The sequence below is a fragment of the Astyanax mexicanus genome, chromosome 21 (assembly GCF_023375975.1).
Source record: "Astyanax mexicanus isolate ESR-SI-001 chromosome 21, AstMex3_surface, whole genome shotgun sequence".
NCBI classification, from domain to species: domain Eukaryota; kingdom Metazoa; phylum Chordata; class Actinopteri; order Characiformes; family Acestrorhamphidae; genus Astyanax; species Astyanax mexicanus.
Genome location: NC_064428.1, coordinates 20,793,920 through 20,815,767, shown reverse-complemented (window position 1 = coordinate 20,815,767; position 21,848 = coordinate 20,793,920). Strand labels below are relative to the sequence as shown.

The 21,848-nt window shown below is 36.4% G+C and overlaps 2 protein-coding genes and 1 long non-coding RNA gene across 4 annotated transcripts in view; 2 read left to right on the top strand and 1 right to left on the bottom strand.

Moving 5' to 3' along the window:
- The window catches only part of LOC103031957 (ETS-related transcription factor Elf-1), a 374,649-nt gene that overhangs the window by 306,734 nt on the left and 46,067 nt on the right, over positions 1 to 21,848 (top strand). The gene's annotated exons all lie outside the window — the stretch shown is intronic.
- On the bottom strand, positions 1,035 to 3,065 carry LOC125785760 (uncharacterized). Its single transcript, XR_007428109.1, has 2 exons — positions 3,003 to 3,065; positions 1,035 to 1,249 (listed from the first exon to the last, which is right to left on the bottom strand). It is a non-coding gene; the product is annotated as an uncharacterized LOC125785760 (long non-coding RNA).
- On the top strand, positions 3,098 to 21,056 carry ednrba (endothelin receptor Ba). 2 transcript variants are annotated; one of them, XR_007428107.1, is made up of 8 exons: positions 3,098 to 4,067; positions 8,446 to 8,558; positions 8,886 to 9,090; positions 11,243 to 11,392; positions 14,091 to 14,224; positions 15,153 to 15,261; positions 17,340 to 19,882; positions 20,103 to 21,056. XR_007428107.1 is itself a non-coding variant. In XM_007254803.4 (7 exons), the coding sequence occupies exons 1-7, from the start codon at positions 3,627 to 3,629 to the stop codon at positions 17,475 to 17,477; spliced, it is 1,290 nt and encodes a 429-aa protein (XP_007254865.3). In that variant the 5' UTR covers positions 3,098 to 3,626; the 3' UTR covers positions 17,478 to 21,056. The 2 variants fall into 2 exon arrangements, 1 of the variants encoding a protein (XP_007254865.3); XM_007254803.4 differs by having other exon boundaries at positions 17,340 to 21,056.

The window sequence follows — 21,848 nt, the reverse complement described above, 5'->3', positions numbered from 1 at the left end:
AATCTCCAAGGTAGGATAATTCTGGCGGGTAGGACTGCCCACTGATTTTGAGTTAGGATTAGGGGGACATGCCTAAATAAATGATGCCAGGAGCAAATTTCAATTTAGGTAATATTAACTGAAAATGTGGGGAGAACTATAGCTTGTTTTTTGTTTGTTTTTAACAGGATGGTGCCAACATCGGCTTGTCTCCAATGAAAGCAATAAAAGAAGTGGGAAAAGTTTAATAAATCTCTGTGGAGATGAGCATTATATTTTTGTATCACTGAAGTATTCAGCTCTGTCAAATAACTCCAACACTGAACACCATTTATATCCACATTAGTTAAAATTACACTTTTAAACCATCAGTAAAGGCCTAGCGGCTAGTCTCTATCAATGTTAAGCTGATATGAGCAAAAATATTTTTCAAAATGATTAGAATTAATTTTTGCACAACTGTTTTCCAATTCCCATTCATTCTTATTCTTATATCATGGTGGATATAATTTATTAAACAAAAATATGGGATTGCTGAGAAATCTGTATTATACATCACTATGACTAGACTTGAAATATCCCACAAGAGCCAGTTTTACTACCTTATTACTGGTTGACCCAACTTTGGCAGAAAATAAAACTATCTTTAATGTGAGATAATGAGAAGGATGGCCATATGGAGCAAGATTCACCATGACACTGTGATTTACATTTGTACCACACACATTTTATCTCAACTATATCTCATGTCAGTTCACTCTTCCAGACATATAAACGTGTGAGACATAGTGTTTGCTTTTCTACATACCTTAAAACAAGCCAAGAACACAAAAGCACTTTCCAGGGGCTCCTAGAGTTCATTTATCCCCTTGGCAGACATCAATAAAAGGGTGGAGCGCACTGAAAAGTCCAAAAAGTCTCCACCTAAGAACTGTCAAGGGAGCAGAATCTGGAAATGGAGCCTAGAATTATGCCGTGCATCTCCACAAATTAATTTGTTCAAATCTTTTTGACGGCAGGGACAGAGGAAAACAGCACTCCAACACAAAGACAGCTCCTGTGGGCCACTGACTTTTATTTCTTCTCACTCTGGACAGCTGCTGAGACTTGCACATGTGGTGGAGCCCATGCTTTTGGGAAATTTTTGGAAGGAACAGCAGATTCCTGGAAGATCATCCAACGGGGTCAGAGAAATCAAGACCAGGTGGAGGTGATATTTGAGGTCCCACAGGCTCCAGGTGGAAAAGTCAGCTTTAAGCTTTAATTTTCCCTGTGAGGAAAAAGTAGAGTGTATTTCAACAATAATGCTATATGTAATATATTTGTAATATTTCGCCTGACTCCGACCATAGCCCTTGTTTTACGATTAAATGCATCTCAAAGGGACCTTTATAAATCATGAATGACATACGGAACATGCAGAAGAGCAAATGTTAGAAGAACATTTCATGTTGTTTTATTTAAACTTAATAAGACTTTATGAACATTCATGCTTTATGTTGCTTCTGCCCAGTTTTGAAGAAAAAATGCTTTCACATACTGCTAAATGCTATCTGCACATGCCAGCTAGTGTTTGTGCCAAGTGCATTTTGAATTTAGGCTTTTGGAATGAAGTCTTCTCTGTCAGCCAGCTTCTCAACACATTTAGTGACTTAATTCCCACTCTCAAAAAGATCAATGTGGCTTTCTGCATGTTTCTGAGAGAACATTTTTGTAAACATAGACAAATACTGCAGTTTACAGCAATATACACATTAAATGATTGCAGACAGTACAAACCCAACATATGGCTTTTGTTAGTATAAACAGTCCAGGGAATATACTGACAAATATTATCACCACCTCCATGTTTATATTCTCACTGTGCAATTTTAATTTGGCTCCAGTGAGAATATAGTACACATTCTAGTTCTATAATGAGTGAGTTTGTGTTTGTTGCACTGGTATGAGTGGACCAGACACATCACGGCAGAGCTGCTTTTGTAAAAAAATTTAATGATACATTTCCCTAATTCTTGTTTAACTATATTAACTTCATTTTTTGTGCACGTCTTGCAGTAATATTATTATAGATTATTATAGGTATATGTCACTATGCAAATCATATGTTTCGATAGTACATCAAAATTTGGGTACCAAAAGAAATTTGTTTTCTTGTTTTTATCCTCCTCTACAGAGCACACATGTATAGGGAAAAGCCTAATGCTGCCCTTACACCATACAGCTTTTCTTGATAGCGATGCAATGTGCTCCAGTCATCTTGGTTGTTTGATGTAAGGTTGTCAGGATGAAGAGTCTTTATTTCCACCATTGCATGATGGGTAATAATCTACCTGCAGTCATAACCTGTGTCTAAATCACAGTAAGTGTCGACTTGCTGTCCACATTATCTCACTTAGTACTACAGTACTTTTACACTTTTACTTGAGTAAAATGTTTTGAGTTGATACTTCCTCAACTTCAGCAGAAGTCCTTTTAAAAAAAACCCTAGTATTTATACTTCTGCTAGAGTAATGAATGTGCATACTTTTGACACATTTGTTAACCTACAGCTCTGGAAACAAATAAGAGACCACTTAAAAACGAAGAGTTTCTTTGATTTTACTAAATTAAAAACCTCTGGAATATAATCAGGAGGAAGATGGATGATCTCAAGCCATTAAACAAAGTTAAACTGCTTGTGTTTTCTCAGCAGGAGTGGCATAAAGTTATCCAAAAGCAGTGTGTAAGACTGGTGGAGGAGAACATGCCAAGATTAATGAAAACTGTGATAAAACACAGTTATTCCACCAAGGTCTGAAAGCTCTGCATCTGTTTTGTTATTTCAGCCATTTCTCATTTTCTGCAAATAAATGTTCTAAATGACAATATTTTGGGGGGAATTTAGGATAAACGTTGTCCGTAGTTTATAGAATAAAACAGCAATGTTCATTTTACTCAAACATATACATATAAATAGCAAAATCAGAGAAACTGATTTTTTCCAGCTGTATTTCTGATCATTAGAAGAAGAAGGCCATCACCAACTTATTTGCCTGCTCCTTTTCATCATCTCCTCCTTCTCTTCCTCCTCCTCCTCCTCCTCCCCACAGCGCCCACACTGTGGTCAGTCATGTGGGCTGTACTCTACCTCCAGAAAGTAACTTGTAAGCTAAATATCCAGTGTTGGGTAGGAGGGCTCGTCGACAGCAACCCTGCTGGTTATTTTTTGAAGGAACAGAAACACTTCTCTGCTTGGTTTTGTGGTTTTTCACTGCGATATGGGGCGCGCTGAGGTTTATATCCTGATAAAGCCGAGCTAACGCTAAACTTTCTGACGGAGTTCTGACCAAGTTTTGAGGAGAAAAGCGGTTTTAAAAGTGAGGAAAACGACAAGGAGTATTTTTTAAAAACAGAATGACATCTTTTTGACGATTCTGGACAAAGGATACGACGTGGAAAGGTGTTTTTTGTCGTGAAAAAGCGCAACAAGTGTTAGCAAATAAATTAGCCTAAGTTTTACCTCAGAAAGTTGCTGCCCCGCGCGCGCGTGCGCTCCCGAGTGTCGGCATGGCAACGGCCGAGTAACCGTCGTTTTCAGCTAGTTAGTCAGCGACTCTTCACTAAACTAGCCAGGCTAGCTGCTGAACTAGCAACTTAAAAACAAGATGAAAACGACCAAATTCGTCCTTTTCTCTCTCGTTTTCTTGGCGGGGCACATCATTTTCGCCTGCGCTCAAGTGATGAGAGACCCCAGCAGCAGCAGCAGCGGTTCCAGCGGACAGAGAGCCGAGGCGGACAGGGACAGCAGCTCCAGCAGCAGCAGCAGGTTCATCCAGCCCAGCAGCGGGAACCTGTCCGCGCCCCGGCGGCCGCGGCTCCTCCCGCCCATGTGCACGGGCCCCACCGAGATCAGAGACACCTTCAAGTACATCAACACGGTGGTCTCCTGCCTGGTGTTCGTGGTGGGCATCATCGGCAACTCGACCCTGCTCAGGATCATCTACAAAAACAAGTGCATGCGCAACGGGCCCAACATACTGATCGCCAGCCTGGCCCTGGGGGACCTGCTGCACATTGTGATCGATATCCCCATCAACGTGTACAAGGTGGGCTTCTCCATGCATTAGGGACCCCTAGCTAGATCAGATCAGGGCCCAGTTGGTTTACACACAATAAATCTACTTTTAATTTTACTTTCAGGTGAATGAAAATTGATCTGAGTTTAGTAGTCCTGTCACGATGAAAAAAATTGTGGAAGATATATCATCCCAGAAATTATAGCAATATCAATATTGTTATTTGAAGACCGTTTAAATGCCACTAATGCCTAATAAATAGCCTAACAAATCATGTCATATTACTGACATAATGAGAATAGAATAGCATAAAAAAATCATTCATACCCTCTTAAAGACAACAAATTTGTAAAATAAAATCATATAGGGAAATATATAGAGAAATTATAATTTTTTTAACCTACTTTTTGTGGAGAATAATTTGTCCCAGAAATGATTGCAATAAATGATTTTAGGGGTGTGCCATATCATATAGAACACAATAATATCGCCAACATTTTTTTTATATTGTGAACAATATTGTACCCTGAAATATCGTGCCATGTCACCCACCCCTAATATCACATCAGGGTACTACTTTTTTGCTGTTTTTAGCAAAAGAATAATTCCCACTGTTCTCATTTTCCATTATATATATATTAGAGACAGATTATATTTGTCCAGTATCATTAATTTTACTTCAGTCCTGGATATATGGAGATATTTGTAGTGCATTATTAGTATCACTAGTAGACTTATGTTACAAATCTGACAGAAAAAAATCTTGTATTTTTTAATATCTCAGTTAGTGGTGTGCCAAATCATATTGTATGCAATAATAGCATTTTTGTATTGTTGAAATATATATATATATATATATATATATATATATATATATATATATATATATATATATATATATATATTTAGTGAATTGTCATATCGCAGAGTATCATTATCGTGAAAATACCACGAATTATAGTGATATTATTTTAGGGCCATATCGTCCACCCCTAGTGCCAAGCAACCACAGATGTTCACCTAACTAATGCATAATACTGCCTATTTAGTATTCTCAGTTGCTATGCATCATCAGACCTATTAAGTCTGGAGTTTAAAAAAAATAGTTTAAAAAAATCAGCATTATACACGTTAGGTCTGTTTTGACAGGAATACACAGTAAATGTGATAGAGATAAATATATTTAGCACTAAAATGTTTTAGATGATTTAGCACTGCCAAATTTACTGTGTAGTTGTGACATGCACGATGCTCTTTATTTTAAGTAACTTCCATAACACAGTGAAGCAATGTCAATGCAAAAACTGAAATGGTTTAGTGGGCCACTACTGCATTCTTAAAAGTGATGAGTGCCAATTAATAGCAAGTAACAGGTTTTTAGAAAAAAAGATATTCTTTGAAGCAGCATGTACTTTCTAGTTTTGTTGTTTTTTATGTGATTAATGTAATTTAATTAATGTAAAGTTATTTTAATTAAAATCAATGTTCATGTTATGTATTACTTTATGTCTAAAACAAATATCAGTTGAATTCCCCTCTTATAACTGTGTGTAGTTATATTTTAGGTATCTTAAGTGTGCTCCCCACATTTTGAAGAAATATCCACATATGTTTTCAATATCCATTACTAAAGTATGAAATGCTCCTGTGTGTGTGGGGGGGGGGGTGTTTGGGTGGGTGTGTGTGTGTGTTTTCTGCAAAAACTAGAGCAGATTATCCGTTCTTCAGTTGTGCTAATATAATTAGCCATAATTGCGTTACAGGACTTTACAAAGAGCTCAGTGAAAAGTGCTGAGTTGTTTTTACCACAATATTTACCACTGATCAGCCATAGGATTAAAACCACTTGAAATGAGCAGTCTAATAAGCAGCCTAATAATGAGCAGCTGCCCCTTGTGAAACAAAAACAGTTTAACCCAGTGGTTTTCAAACTTTTTCTATCATTCCCCAACTCAGAAGAAGGGGAAATTCCACACCCCACCTGTCCCATACCACCCTAACAAAATAGTAATAAAATACAGTCAGTTGTCTAAGACACAGAACACACATGGGTCGCTGTTCATCCCCCACCTCAGCTACGGCGAATCCAAGAGCAAGATATGCTTCATCATACTTCTTCATCTTTTTGTTTCGTTTTTTGATTGATTTGGCCCATCTGTCTTTTGTTTCTCTGTTACGTTTGTGGTTCTTGTGGTTCAATCAAGCGTGCAATCACCTTGTTTAATGTTTACATTGTTCCTCCGACCTTTTAAACATCCGGGGCTTATGCCCACCAACCCTCGTCCCTTTTTTTGGCAAAGCATACAGGCATTAAAAAGTTTCATTTCTTCTGATTCCTTGCGCCCCATGCCACACACTTTGAGAACCGCTGGTTTAACCCATAAATACATGAACACCAGGTTTACAGGTCCTTTCCTTTGCTTGCTGTTTGAAGGTGTTCCCAGCTGAAAATTTTATTTATCAAATGTTGAAGTGTCATGTATTGAGATATATTTCTGGTTCTCACATTTGGTGCTCTAACCACTGAGCCACCACTGGCCAAGAGCAAGTAAAATCTTTCAGAATGATGCAATGCAATATGTAGTGTGCAGAATCAAAATTAAAAAGATTCTTAGTCTTTGAATGAGAAATAGTTGAGTTCATATTAAGATTCCTGTCTTTAGTAAATGAATGTGCAAATGTAAGAGCAATTCATTGCGATCTATACCAATCCTAAGGAGTAGTTAATGTGATTAATGAGGTCTTGATCTCAGGAGACACATTTGAGCCGCAGGAGACATAGTATATAGAATCATTTGTCTTTCTATCTAATCATATTGATCTACAGAGATAAGGATATCTTTCTATTTAAGAGTGTTTTCACACTTGTAGTTAATTTTCTTGTGGTTCGAATCAGTTAACTTTTTTATTCATTTAGAATTTTTTCCCTTTGTTTGGTTATCTGGACAATATATCAGTTAAAACTACATCTGAACAGACATTTAGCTGTTCGAGTACAGCCAATATCCATTGCGGTTGTATAGCCACAATATTTACTTTACTTGTCTGTTATTGGGTGGTCCCCCCTTAGGCCACTAAAACAGCTCTGACCTAACTCCAAAGACCTCTAAAGGTGTCCTGTGCTATCTAGCACCAAGACATTAAAATGATTCCTTTAAATCCTGTCCTGTAGGTTGTGACATGGGATAGCATTAATTTTAGTGCCCATGACCTTGAACCTGCCTGCTACATACCGGGAACACCCCACAGGTCCAGCCTTATATTTTGGAGATGTTCTGACAGACTTGTCTCACCAAATTCCTGTATTTCTTTTAAATTAAATTAGGTTTTGTCTTCTTCCTGCCCTAGGAAAGGAAGACCAAGTATTACCTCTGTTGCATAGGATAAGTTTATCAGAATTATTAGCCTCAGAAAACGCAAGTTAAAAGCATCTCAGGTAATAGCCTACCTAGACTTCAAGACTTCAAAGAGTTCAAATAGCACGCACATCTCAACATCAACCTTTCAGAGAAGACTGTATAAATCTGGACTTTATGGTCAAATTGCTGCAAAGAAGCTATTTATAAGGAAGAACAACAAGAGGAAGAGAATGGTTTGGGCCAAGGAACATTAGACCAGTGAAATTCTGTCCTTTGGTCTAATGAGTCCAAATTTTAGATTTTTGGTTCCAAACGCCATGTCTTTGTAAGGCGCAGGAAAGCTGAGTGGATTGAAATTAAAAGGAGGAAGTTTGAAGGTATGGTGGTGCTTTGCTGTTGATACTGTTGTTAATTTATACAAAACACAAAGCACACTTAACCAGCATGGCTACCACAGCATCCTGCAGCGGCATCGCATGCCATCTGGTTTGCACTAATTTGTTTTTCAACAGTACAATGACCCCAAACACACCTCCAAGCTATGTAAGGGCAGTTTGACCAAGAAAGAGAGTGATGGAGTGTTGCGTCAGATTACATGGCCTCCACAATCACCTAATCTAAACCCAATTGAGATGGTTTGAGATGAGTTGAACTGCAGAGTGAAGGCAAAGCAGCCAATTAGTGGTCAGCATCTCTGGGAACTCCTTCAAGACAGTTGGAAAACCATTTGAGGTGATTACCTCATGTTGCTGATTGAGGGAATGCAAAGAGTGGGCAAAGCTTTAGTTAAAGCAGAATTTTAATTGTTTAACACTTTAAAGTTTACTACTTTACTACGTGTTCCTTCTGGATGATGTCAGTATTAATTTACAATGTTTCTTCCAGTTCAACATAACAGGATTTTTAACTATACAGAGTAAGAGAAAAATTGACCAGACATGCCTAAACCTTTTTGTGCCACTCCAAGGTATAGTTTGTTGTACTAAACCAACTGAAAATCCATTTTTTTAGCCTTGCAACGTATCTAAAAAAACTCTCTTCTCTTTCAGCTTCTGGCTGAAGACTGGCCTTTCGGCGTGGGACTCTGTAAGCTGGTACCGTTTGTTCAGAAGGCATCAGTTGGAATCACAGTATTGAGTCTTTGTGCATTAAGCATAGACAGGTACCCTTCTCTCAAATACAAATTAATTTTGTGTTATTGTGGGCAGTTTTGCACAAAGTATATGTCCTGCAACCTTATCACATGACATTGTCCAGATATTACCCTGCATCTGTTTACTGTAAGTGTACTTTTGTGGGTTTTTTTTTTTTTTTTTTCTGAAGAAAAAAAAAAAGTTTAGAAACCCTTGTGTTCAATAACAGTTGAGCTGATATAAGCCAAGCTAGTTGATATGCCAAGCATAACATTCTGAACGCTTTGGACAAGGAAAGCTAAGCTAAGTAGAGAACTTAATCTTCAGAAGCCAGACCCTCTCTCTGTTTTCCAAAGGTATCGTGCGGTAGCGTCCTGGAACCGCATCAAAGGTATTGGGGTGCCCAAGTGGACAGCCATCGAGATCACGTTGATATGGCTTCTCTCCATTGTCCTGGCAGTGCCAGAGGCCATTGCTTTTGACATGATCACTATGGACTACAAAGGAGAGCACCTCAGGATCTGTCTGCTGCATCCCATGCAAAAGAGCCAGTTCATGAAGGTGAGCATGTGTGTGTGTGCACGCATGTGTGTGAGTGTGTGTGGAGAAGTGAAAAAAGAGACCTCCTGTGAGGCTTTAAGGCTTTGTGTCATCTTATACATCTCTTTGAGATTGAATGGCAGCTGGTCTACAAAGTAATGTTCAGATTCTTAGGTTAGGAACCATTCTGAGAGACTGTGGACTAGAAGCTGACACCAGTGATGTCAGCTAAATTTTTACACATTGGTCTGAACATGTGTCATGAGTCATGAATCACGAGTGCTAGTCATTAGGGCTACAGATGTCAACAAAAAATAAACAAATTAAATAAAATATATTATTAAATAGATAATATATGATAAAGACAATTAGATAACCCTCTCATCCAGTAATAAAAAATACTGTTTTTGATCTAAACATTATGAAGTATTTATTAGAGAAGCATCAGAATAAAAATATTTGTCATACCAAACACTGTGTCTTACAGGTTTTCATCGATTCATTCATCTTTTCACGATTGCATAAATGAAATAGTATAAAATCTGTGATGTATTAAGTATATTTTTGACAAGGCTTTCTTGGAAAGGTTCATTTAAACATGTTTAACATCCCTGAAGGCACAGCAACAAAGCACAATACAGTTTTTTCCAATCCAGTGCATACATTTTACAGACAAAGCCCATGGCTACTTTAGGATTTTTTGAAATGTCATGAAATCTCTATTACCAAACTTTCTAAGGAGCTTTTAATTTGAAATGTTGGACCCAGATACAGCAGCTGTTTTCACTGGACCACCTTGGCCTTGATGCTAAATGACACAGCAGCCAGTCTTGTATTGATGGGCAGGAGCAGTTTAGCTGCAATGCTAACAGCCAGGTAAAAGCAGAGATGCTAAAAAACACAACTGGGTTAAAGCCGTTTATACACGATAGCTAATAGTCAATGATAGGTTAAAGTCCCTTTGTGTGTCTTCTTTTGCCCATGTGGCTATAGGGAGCCTTCCTGTCAGTTGATAGTTTTAAGCTTACTCTGCCATGTTTTTTTGGCTCAGTTTTGTGATTTGGAATCCAAGGTTCTAACGGTGGAGAAAAAAATCATTGAAGAAACACTGCAATAATACCTCAAATGAATTAGTAAATATTTTGAATCATTGATTAGAATTTGCACTTGATTTGTGAACCAATTCACTCAGGCAACTCAGCACATAATTCACTGTGTAAGTTTCTTAAAGCATCCAAACACCACGCAGATCACATGATAACACTCAAATAAAAACAATTCTATAAACATTATGTTCTTGAAATGAAGGATAAACATCATCACTGTTAATATTTTCTCTTTTTTTAATTATTATTAATAAAAAAAAATATGTTTAGTTCCAATTTTGATCTGCTATTATTTTATTGATTTCTGATGTTTTAGGTTTTTGCTGTGGTATTGTTTCAGTATCAGTATTAAGATATTAAGAAAGGTATCATATCAAAAGTTTTGTTACAGCACTATCCAATACCACGCTAGTATTTGAGTATTTGTGATATATGTCACATTCTATGCATTGTTATTTTCAGGAGATCCTAGGCTACTTAAATATATCTTCACTTGACATGCAAATATTAACAGAACATAATGCCTGCTTTATTTTTTTTTGTGGTGCTTATAAATACTGTAAAATGGCAAAAAATTAATAACCTAGATTGTTGTAAATTTAATAAGTTATTTGCATTGATTAGAATAAAAAGAAAAAATATATTTTACAGTAATTACTATTGACCAGCATCAGTTTTTTATTATTAATCTTACAAATACGCCTATAATTAGCAGTAGCATAACAACATATGATTTATGTGATGTTAGAGTGACTTTTTATCACTAATTTATAAGTAAGTTTGACTAGAGGAGCATGGGTCTACACCAGTAATAATTTTACACCATGGTTCCTCCCATAGACTCTTCTTCCACTTTGCTCTTTGGCGTGCTCACTGGGAATGTTAAGTCACGTTTTGTTGATGTTGTGTGTTATTACTAAATTTCTGTAATAGCTGCTTTGCAACAACATCAGTTGCTTATACTGTATTATTAATTTCTTATGTATGTATGTATCTATTAATGTTATCTGCCCTTATTAATTTTTGTCTGTTTTCTGCTGTTTGTGATGTGTTTGTCTGTTTGTCAGTTCTATAAGTCAGCAAAGGACTGGTGGCTCTTCAGCTTTTACTTCTGTATGCCTCTGGCCTGTACTGCCGTCTTCTACACCCTCATGACCTGTGAAATGCTAAGAAAGAAGAATGGTGTACAGATCGCTCTGAACGACCACTTGAAACAGGTCAGTATTCATGAAAAGTGTCCAGAAGCGCTAAATATATTGCGCTTAATGCCAAGTGGACAGGTAACGCCTTTATGGTCGTTATCAACGAGTCAGTTAGTCATGCCTTAACCCTCAGATACACTACACAACTTCTAAAGTGGGAGCAGATCATAAACAGACTAGACATATTACAATAGCATTGGAATTTAGGAATATCTACACTGATGTGTGTGGTGGTCTGGAAATGAGGTGTATTCAAGTAAATATTTGGCGTGTTTCTATTTTGGCGTCGGGAAATACAGGTGCGCCACTGACTGATTAAAACCCTGACAACAGTCAAAAGTGAGCCACAAAATCTAAAATTTATTTCAACAATAAACAGAATAAAGTATAAAATATCATTGCCGTTCTCGTAAATTACCTGCTGGTTCACTTTCACAGCGTAAATGCTCAGGTCAGTATCCTCTGCTGAGACATGTTAAAGTACCACGCTGTTAAAATATCAACGCGCCAAAGTCAGAGCACAGCTGGCTCTTAAAGGGAAGGACAACTGGTACACTGATTGGCTTATTTCACATTAAGCCCAAAACACACCCATGATCAATTAAGAAAATTAGCACACACCCTTTGCTTATTTCAAGCAGCTCAAGGCATATATTTTTTGCGCTCTAAATCCAGCTTCACGTTGTGCAGTTGACCTGTGCACTATACATTGCTAAAATAGGGTCCATGGAGGTGCATGAGCTTGCTGCAGATGTTGTTCGTGCTGCTATTTGTGATGAAGCAAAGTTGTGGTTTGGTAGATGCTGTCACCACGGTGCTGCAATTGTGCTTACATTATATGATGAAAGGGAAAACTACATTAAAATTTGAAAAATGTATCTTACCCACTGTGTGGTTTTTGTTATAGATAAAAAAAATAGTAAAGGTTAGTTTTCATTGGCTGCTAGTGGAATCAGTTAGACTTGAGTTGGTGTTGACTTCACACTTCCAGATTCCACCCAAATCGAGTCTCAGCCCATCACACACTACTCGACTTTCACTCCAACTGTCAGCTGTGACCCGATTCTGCAGACTAGCACAAAAAGCCTCTGGATCAAGCCATCATGCAATTTGACACAAGCTGATATTGGTGCTAAAGGAGGAACTCTTGATATATGTATAGAGAGATTGTATGTAGGAATATACTAGTGTTGTGTTGGTAATGTTAATTGGGTTGAGGATGTAGCTGTTTTTAATATCTGTTTTAATATTAACAGCTACAAACTACCGGTACCTTCTATTAATAGATCAGGAGCGTCCCTCGCTATCTTTAAGAAACTCCTGAAGATAGAGCTCTTCAAATAGCCCTTACTCTCCTAATACCTCCAACAAACTAACTACTTCTAACTAGGGGTGGGCAATATTATATCGTATACAATATATCGTGACACAGAAATATCGTGATATTAAAAATATCGTGATAATAGAGATGTTCTGTCTTAAAAGTAGTCTCTTATTTACTGTGAAGCTTTATGTTTGCAGTTTATATGCATGCACTAAATATTCTGCAACATTTTTTGCTGCATTATAGTATTTTGCCACATTATGATTATGCTGTTATACTCTTATACTATATTCCTGAAATTAATTAATTATTTTAGTTTTCCTATATCGCCAAGTATATCGTTATCACAAAAACTACCCTGAAATATCGTAATATTATTTTATAGCCATATCGCCCACCCCTACTTCTAACCTCATTTCCTTCTTCCCCTACTTTCCTCCTCCATCCCACAGTTTCTATTTGGCCTCCTTTAGGCTCTGTGTTAAATGATTTTTTTGTTTGTTTTGTTTTTATTTCCTTGAACCTCTATGTCTTCTATTACTAATTAATATACATCATTATTGTAAGTTGGTTTGGACAAAAGCGTTGGACAAATGTAATGTAATATAATGTTAAATTAATTTAATTTTTGACTATAACTGAATAAATACAATTAAAATGTTTTGAACATTTATGAGATTATTAGAATGTTGTTTAGAATGTTTTGAGCTAAAAATTTAACTGAGAATGATCTTAGTCTTAAAATATCTTACACTTAACTCGGTAAAATCATACTACTGTGGCCCTATTGAAACATGTTCTACTGCAATGTGTATTGATATTAATGTGTAAAAAGCTCTTCCATTCACATTTGTGTATTTAACCCTCCTGTTAGGTTCATCTCACATGTTTGCAACCACCCCCTGCAAAAACTAAAACTAAAACAAAATTGCAGTGTTATGTTTCAATGTTATGTAATATTATTGTTTTATATGTTGATCTTTTAAAAGTAATAAAGTAGTGAAACATTAAAAAAGTTGGAACATGTATTTTTTATGTAAAACAAGTGAATTACCCTAATTGAACTACCTGTTAGAGGTAAGAAACATCATTGCACTAAATATTGATAGAATAATTAATAATGGAGTTAGTAAAAAAATATTTACACTGCTTGTAAGGATTTTTTGGGGTTTCAGACATCTTTTGGATAATTGAACATGCACCGGGTCAAATTAACCCTGGAACACCATTGCAGTAATTCATTTTAGCAACATAAAATATACACAGTTTTGCTTTTCGAAAATTCTAGCATTCCTAAGTGCACAGCGCTGCTGCATCAGATTAATGTGTCATGCATTTTACACACCTGTTTCTTATACGAATACTTTGTTATGCTGGATTCTTCCACAGAGACGTGAGGTGGCCAAGACCGTGTTCTGCCTGGTGCTGGTCTTTGCTCTCTGCTGGCTGCCTCTGCACCTCAGCCGTATCCTTAAGCTGACAATTTATAATGAGGAAGATCCTAACCGCTGTGAACTCCTGAGGTAAAAATATGCACACCCTCACCTGCTAGAAGCTTGAAGAATTTTAGAGAATGTTGGATGACAGGCTTAACAGAGTTAAATAGTTGCTGCATCCAATATGTTTAGGATGAGGTAGGGTGATTCTTATCCAACATCCTGACCTCACAAACTATTTTGTCACAGAGTGCAATGAAATCCTCGTAGCAGTGCTCAATAAAAAATAGTAGAAAGACTTTTCAGGGTAGTAGAGACACTTTCTTTTTTGTTTTATTTTTACTAGAGAAGTCCATCAAAGAGTAACAGATAATACAGAAACTTCCATTATGCTCACGATGTCCATACATCTCAAAAAATTGTCTTAATAATGTTGTACAAAAAAAATATCAATGGTAGTACAATTTAACAGTCTAATTTCTGACTTCCCCAGGATGTAAATCAAATTTTTTTATTGTCTGTTTACTTGTTTATTTTAAGGCAAATAACTATTTACAATGAAAGTGGGGACATTTTAATACAAAATGGAGAAAGGAAAGATCCAAGTCAGAGGTCATAGGGTCTACAAGAAATCTGGTCGTTGGGGTCTTATATAAGCTAGCCATTTAGACCAGATACGATTAAATTTATCAATTTGAATTCTTAATGAATATGTAAGTTTTTCATAAACAACATCTTACCACTTTTGAATTTGAGGAGGCTTAGTAGATTACCACTTCCGAGTGATTACCTTTTTACTTGCAGCTAGCAGGATACTCAGTCATTTTTTATCATTTGGACACATATCCAAAGAGAGAGTAGAGACACTTTTAACACATTCAACGCAAACAAAAACAGGCTAAACTCTCCAAACACCCATTATTTCTAAAGAAACCATGTTTGAGCTGGTGTCCCAACATTTTTTGTCTATATGATGTGCATTATATATGTACATTTTTGTTTTGTTTACTTCCAGCTTCTTCCTGGTTCTTGACTACATCGGAATCAACATGGCATCTGTGAACTCTTGCATCAACCCAATTGCATTATACATGGTCAGCAAGCGCTTCAAAAGTTGCTTCAGGGTAAGATGATATGTGGTTTCATCACACGCCTCTTTATAGTCTGGGCTGTTAAGTATGTTCACCAGTGAAAGTCACAAGGCTTGTTCTGGGTGCTGATGTTTCTGATTAGCAAATGATCTAACATACTGGTTGTGACTACCATCCTGTACAAAATGGCCAATAGAAATACTTAAATTCTTACATTTGTAGGACATAAGAATCACATTAAATGATACACAAAGTGTTTCAGCTTGTGTTCACTAGCACTTCAACGCATCAACGCATCCTATTCATTGCAAAGGAGAGGGCTACCGCATGCCGCGGTGCATGCCGGGTTGCGTTGCATTAAATGCAGCCTCGCCGTCTGGCAAAAAAGTTCATGAGAGCTCACCTTTATTCAACTTTATTTTAACCACAGAAGACAGGCTGGATATGGCGGAATATGGATTTATAGGACTATAGATGACAATGAGGTGGATTAAAAATTCTAAATCTTAAACTTATGATTGCCTGCTTCTTTTGCTTTATTTAAATTCAGAAATGCCATGGACACTCTAAGTGCTAGTGGACACATACCATTTCGCCCAAACTACTATTATGGTGTAGTAGCAGAAGTATGCTACTATATTATCTATACTATATATCAGTGTCACAAAAATGGTCTTCTGGGGCAAAATATTGCCTCCCATAAATATCACAACACATGGAAATATCACTTTTTTATACCCTTATTTAATTTTATAATTTTTGCAACTAACACAAGGAAAAATTGCAAATATATATATGGACCCATGATGTCCCCGATGTGATGAACACGGATGGAATTATAGAACTGAGAAATAAAAGAGGAATTCGGAAATAACCACAGAATACACACAATTAGGTAATCTAAAAAATGGCCAGCACTGTAGCCTGGTGCTGGTATTAACCTTCATAACTTGAAGAGCAGAGTAATGTACAGACATCATATATATATCATATCCAACCGCAGAACTTACTAAATTAATATCTAACCAGCACAGTAACATCATTCTGATATCAAAAATCTGCAATTAATTCATCTTGGAACACAGTTAGCATAATTGCAAAGTTTGGAATATTTGAGTAGCCTAGGATCTCTTAAAAATACCTCTGGTATGTCTGAGCATCTTCTATAATTGTTTTTTTAATAAATTTTTTTGGAATATAATTTAATCTGTTTCTGACTGATGTTCATTACTGGAGGCTTTTAAGTCTATGTCAGTTATTGATTCATTAATTTGCTCAACTGAATTGTTCAGTATGAAATACTTTGATGATAAATCAGATTAAATGTGATTAACTTAGATTAATTAATTACAGAGCATTATTTTAATTGTATACATTTTAAACATTCAACTTTTATATCATTTTTTATAACATTTTTTATAACATTTTAAAAATCCAAAATGTGGTAAAAAAAAACTATAAAAAGCTTAAACAGAATTTGGCAGAAAAATAAAACGTTTTTCATAGGGTGCTATACATCATATGATATGTAATGATACATACCATTGTGAAATTAAAACAAAATGTATATTGCAATTTACAGACAACTCTTACAAACAAACATTAAAAAAAATGAAATGAATACAAAATGAAAGGAAGCCCACTACTTCATTTTAATTTAGTTAACTGTTTAAACTCATTGGCCAACAATTTATGAAGTACTTACTATACATATCCCTGTCATCTAATTACAAACCTCCAACACATTTAAAGTTGTTAAGTACATTTTTTCCAAACAAGGTCAAATTCATAATTATATCTAAATTGTGTGGATATTTACATCTCAGATGTAAACTTGATATAAAAATGACAGAAATAAAAGAAAATAACATCTGGCAGGTTTGTCCCTTATAAATACGTTGTCACTTTTAGGTGAATTAAGGTATGTCAAGCTATCGAAACTTCTTGCAGCACTGAGGAAGCAAAAATGGACAGTATGCTAAAAATAATTGTTGACTAGCCAACAATAAATCATTTTAATAACCTTAAATAATCATTAGGTGTGACTCTTCTATGAAGACTCTTCTTTGCGCAGTTCCATTAACACTCACTCTTTACTCTCCTGTGTCTAGTCCTGCCTGTGTTGCTGGTGTTTACCTCCTGAGATGCTCGCCATGGACGAGAAGCAGTCCTGCATGAAGCTGAAAATGACGGATCGAGCATCTGATCAAAGCAACAGCCGAAGCTCCAACAAGTACACATCCACTTAAGCACTGGCCTGGGAGCTCTGTGAAGTTCTGTAAAAACTAGTTTCAAATGTAGAGAGTAAAGATATTCCAAACCCAGATTAAGCCTAAACTAATGATTCCGTTGCTGCAGTTTAGTCTAAAACTGGGCTTAATTCATGACTGGAAAAGTGAACCTGAGTGAGATTGTAACTAGTATGAATACAATCCTTCACCTACAGTAGGTAGATCAGTGACATGGGATTGTTGTGTTTGATCCTCCTGGGGACACAAAAAATATGAACACAACAGTATTTGTTCACGATGAACCAGAATTCCATATTATGGAATGTAAACTGCTTTAAAAATCTATACAAATGGGAAGGAAAAATACAGGATAACGAAAAAAAGCACCTGAGTTTAACAACATCTCATTTGGAATGTTGTAACTAAGCCCACAGTTAAGTCTGTCCAATGGAAGAAGAGTTGATAAACATTTTATTTTATAAAAGCAGTTTGTCCACTGCTTGTAAATAATTCCTCTGCTTCTTCTTTAACCATAATTGCACCATTATTAAATAGTGACATTGAGAATCCGTGATACATTATAACAATAATGTCAATGCAAATCTAACTAAAACGTCATGAACGATTTTACACCCAATTGGTGCCCGAATGGTTTTGATTACAAGGTCTACAAGTATGTAGTTCTCCTTTTGGCTTGGTCGGTGAAGGCTTCACCACAAGGCAACACAAATTAGATGCAAGTCCACTTATTTATGTGGTGGATTTTAGCATGCATTATGCTTTGTTGTCCGTAAAAATGCCAAAGAAAAATGACTCGGATGTGCTGATGCAATTACGGTAAGCGCTCCTCGAGCAACAATGCCCGGCTTGTTCTTTTCCAGAGATGACTCCTCTATAGGATATTCCTAGGCTTTAGAGACAATGACCTTTATTCTTGTGCTCCTTTCTCCACTACATAATGATATTTACTGAGTTAGAGGAAAGTCCCAGATCTCTAAAGGAGCTGAATGTTCGACTGTAAAGTTATCAATGCTTGTAAATGGCGTGCCATTGGGACAGTGGAGTGGCTGCGAATCACACTGCTGTTTCAAACCTGATATAACCTCTTTCAAATGGGTCAAAAAAACAATATTTCCTTCTTTTCTTTCTGTTATTAACAACTTTCTCTTCAGAATAGACTAGAACTGTATAGTCCTTAGTTTTCCAGTCCATAACAAGATTTATCTCATTTATTTTAATGAAAAATGTTGAACTATGTGTTTTAAGCCAAATGTATTAGTGTAAATATACCATAATGACTTAAATGTACAATATACAATAATGCAGACATTCATCTCAGTGTTAAAATGTTAGTTTAGAATGCACAAAGATATAAGCGTATTTTTACAAGCTGATACAAGCTCATGAAGCTTGCGCAACTGTAGAAGTGTATCTTTTATTAGCATTTTATTACTTTATGTATTACAGATCAACTCTACTTCCTTATTTTATAGACAACATTTTGTCACGACTAGGGATGCACCGAAAATATTCTTTTTGCTTGGAACAAATCCAAACAAAACATGGATGGCTTGAACACTGGGCATGTTTTAAAAAAAAGTATAATTTTTCCTAAAATGTGCTTCTTTTTTTTTCAGCATTGAACACTTTGAATGAACTTTTTAAAGTAAAAAAGTATTTTCCTAGTATTTTAAAATACAATTTAAAATTTTTTTTTTGAATACTGTATATGTTAGCATCCCACCAGACGCACCAGCAAACATATGTGCCCTATTTTTGTTGGCTATACAGCACAATTAAAATCTTTTAATTTTACCAAAAATCGTTAGTACGCCTTATTATCCAGTGCGCCTTATGTATCCATTCTTCCAGACAGGTATTAAGGAACAGTAACGCCACTCCGCTGAAGTACAGAGTTTTAAGCATTAGCATTAGCTGCTAACCACAGCACTAGGTATTTCACTGTTCAGAGGCGAGTTTATTGGACTGTAGTCTGCATGTTTGCCATGTTAAAACAAGCTACATGGGACAAACCACTAGCTGATATCTCCCTGGGTTACCGAAACACTCATGGTTCCTCAGTCTAGTGCTATCGTGCAGGATTTACATTCTGCTAGCGCTGCGGTTAGCAGCTAATGCTAATTCTGCAGCCAGCCTTAGTGCTGGAGAAACTTGCCGTATTTTTTGTACTAAAAGGCATACTTAAAATCCTTTCATTTTACCAAAAATCGCCAGTGCACCTTATTATCCAGTGCATCTTATGTATGAATTTTACAAGTCAGGAATTAAGGAGCAGTAAAGCCACTGTGCTGAAGTATAGCATTATACAGGAGATTGAGTTTAGTTTTCTAGCATCGAGGCGGAAGCAGTATTAGCTTTAGCCGCTAACCACGCTATGCGTTAGCTCTTTGCTCTGTTCAGAGGTGAGGATTATCGGCCTGTAGCCTGCTGCTAACCTCGGCTAGCACTGCTGTAGCAGAATTAGCATTAGGCGCTAACCACGCTATGCGTTAGCTCTTTGCTCTGTTCAGAGGTGAGGATTATCGGCCTGTAGCCTGCTGCTAACCTCGGCTAGCACTGCTGTAGCAGAATTAGCATTAGGCGCTAACCACGCTATGCGTTAGCTCTTTGCTCCGTTCAGAGGTGAGTATTATCGGCCTGTAGCCTGCTGCTAACCTCGGCTAGCACTGCTGTAGCAGAATTAGCATTAGCCCCCATTCTGAGCTAAGCGCTAGCTCTTTCAGTGTTCAGAGATAAGAAAATCGTACTGCAGTCTGCTGTTAAATCATCATAAACAGTCTTGAGGAGAGAAAGCTGCATAGATTAACATCCAGCGCTCGTTTGATTTTAAAATAAAATGTTTTTTTTTTTAAAGAATTAAAGTTTTGTTTACTTAGTTATTGGTGCTAATCACAGTATTTCATGCGCAATTTGTGCGTTTAGAGCATAAAATTAATATGTGTATACAGCAATGTAATGTAGCGCTGCAAGGAGAGTGTGGGCCTGCCCCTGCTGGTGAAAAAGAAAGTCTTAAAATAATTTAGACATTGTTTGGTATAAAAGATTTATTCGCTATTTAACGCTTATCCACAGTCTTCCATTTCCACATCAGCCATTTTCTGTGCATCCCTATCTAGTACTGTACTGTATGTGCCTTACCTGTACATACATACATAGCTTAGCATCACCAAGACATGCCTTTACTTAGTAGTAATATTTTAAGTATCATACATTTGATACAGGGACCGTCATTTTCTATAGATATTGAAGGCTTTGAACTGATTGTAACTTCGATTGACTGCTGAAGGACTCTTACTGTTGATGTACATACATATATATTTATATTTATATATATATATATATAACATATACAAACATGCTATTTTGTGTTCACCATGTGTTATTTTTCTTTTAAAACACAATTATTATTAAACAAAAATATGAAGCCTTTTTTGAAATGTCCAAAAAATTGATTGTAATTTTTATATAATTTAAACAAAATTGCTTCCGTTTACTTTGTCTTACCACACCATGACATAAAGAATGGACCAATAGAAATGCTCAAAAATGACTTGGAATAAAATCTCCTTGCATTGACTCACATGGCAAATTATGTCTTCTCTTTTCTACTGTTAAATGTTCTAACTGTTTACATATACAGTTTCTACAAATGTTTGGTCTTTTGAATATTTGCCTGTCTTATCAGCACAAGTTTTCTTGTTTTTACAAATCACAACTTGACTTCCACAGTTCCCCTTAACTACCGGTTCTTAATAACCTTACACGCTGTAGAAACCACATGTTTCTTGCACCATGCTTAACTGTTTTCTTATAGCCTTTTTACCTGCCTTGTGGGCATTAGTTACAAACATCTCCATACCTCTTGTGCCATCGTCCCTGGTGACTGCATACTTTGGCACCAGTATTGGGCTAGGGCTATAGCACAAATTTGTTCAAATAAAAAGCTGTAAGCTGTTCTTTCCCACACAGAACAAGCAAGAAACAAAGGAAACAGACCACAAATCTTGTAATTTTTTATGTTATCATAATATAGCAGACCTTAATGTCAACACATTGTTCACATCAATTTGGTCAATTAAAATTGCATCACTTGGGTCACATGTCTGCAGCAACAGTTGCTTAGTGGAGCATGTGTGTTAGCACAATATTTAAACATTTCAGAGAAAAGAAAAGGCCCTATTTTAGCAGTCTATAGGCAGGGCTACAATGCTACAATACAATTAGGACGCATCAGTGTATTGTTGCTATATTAATCACGGGAAAAGTATGCCTTGCATCGCTCAACCATCACTAACTATTCATGGGTGTTTTGGGCATAACATGCAATAAACCAATCAGACTTTCATTTGCCACTCTTTTTAAGAGCCA

Excerpts from the sequence above, each read along its gene's own strand:
- ednrba (XM_007254803.4), top strand. The coding sequence starts at position 3,627 with ATGAAAACGACCAAATTCGTCCTTTTCTCTCTCGTTTTCTTGGCGGGG. Across the intron at positions 8,559-8,885 it reads TGTGCATTAAGCATAGACAG|GTATCGTGCGGTAGCGTCCT; the intron begins GTACCCTTCTCT and ends TGTTTTCCAAAG. Across the intron at positions 15,262-17,339 it reads GCTTCAAAAGTTGCTTCAGG|TCCTGCCTGTGTTGCTGGTG; the intron begins GTAAGATGATAT and ends TCCTGTGTCTAG.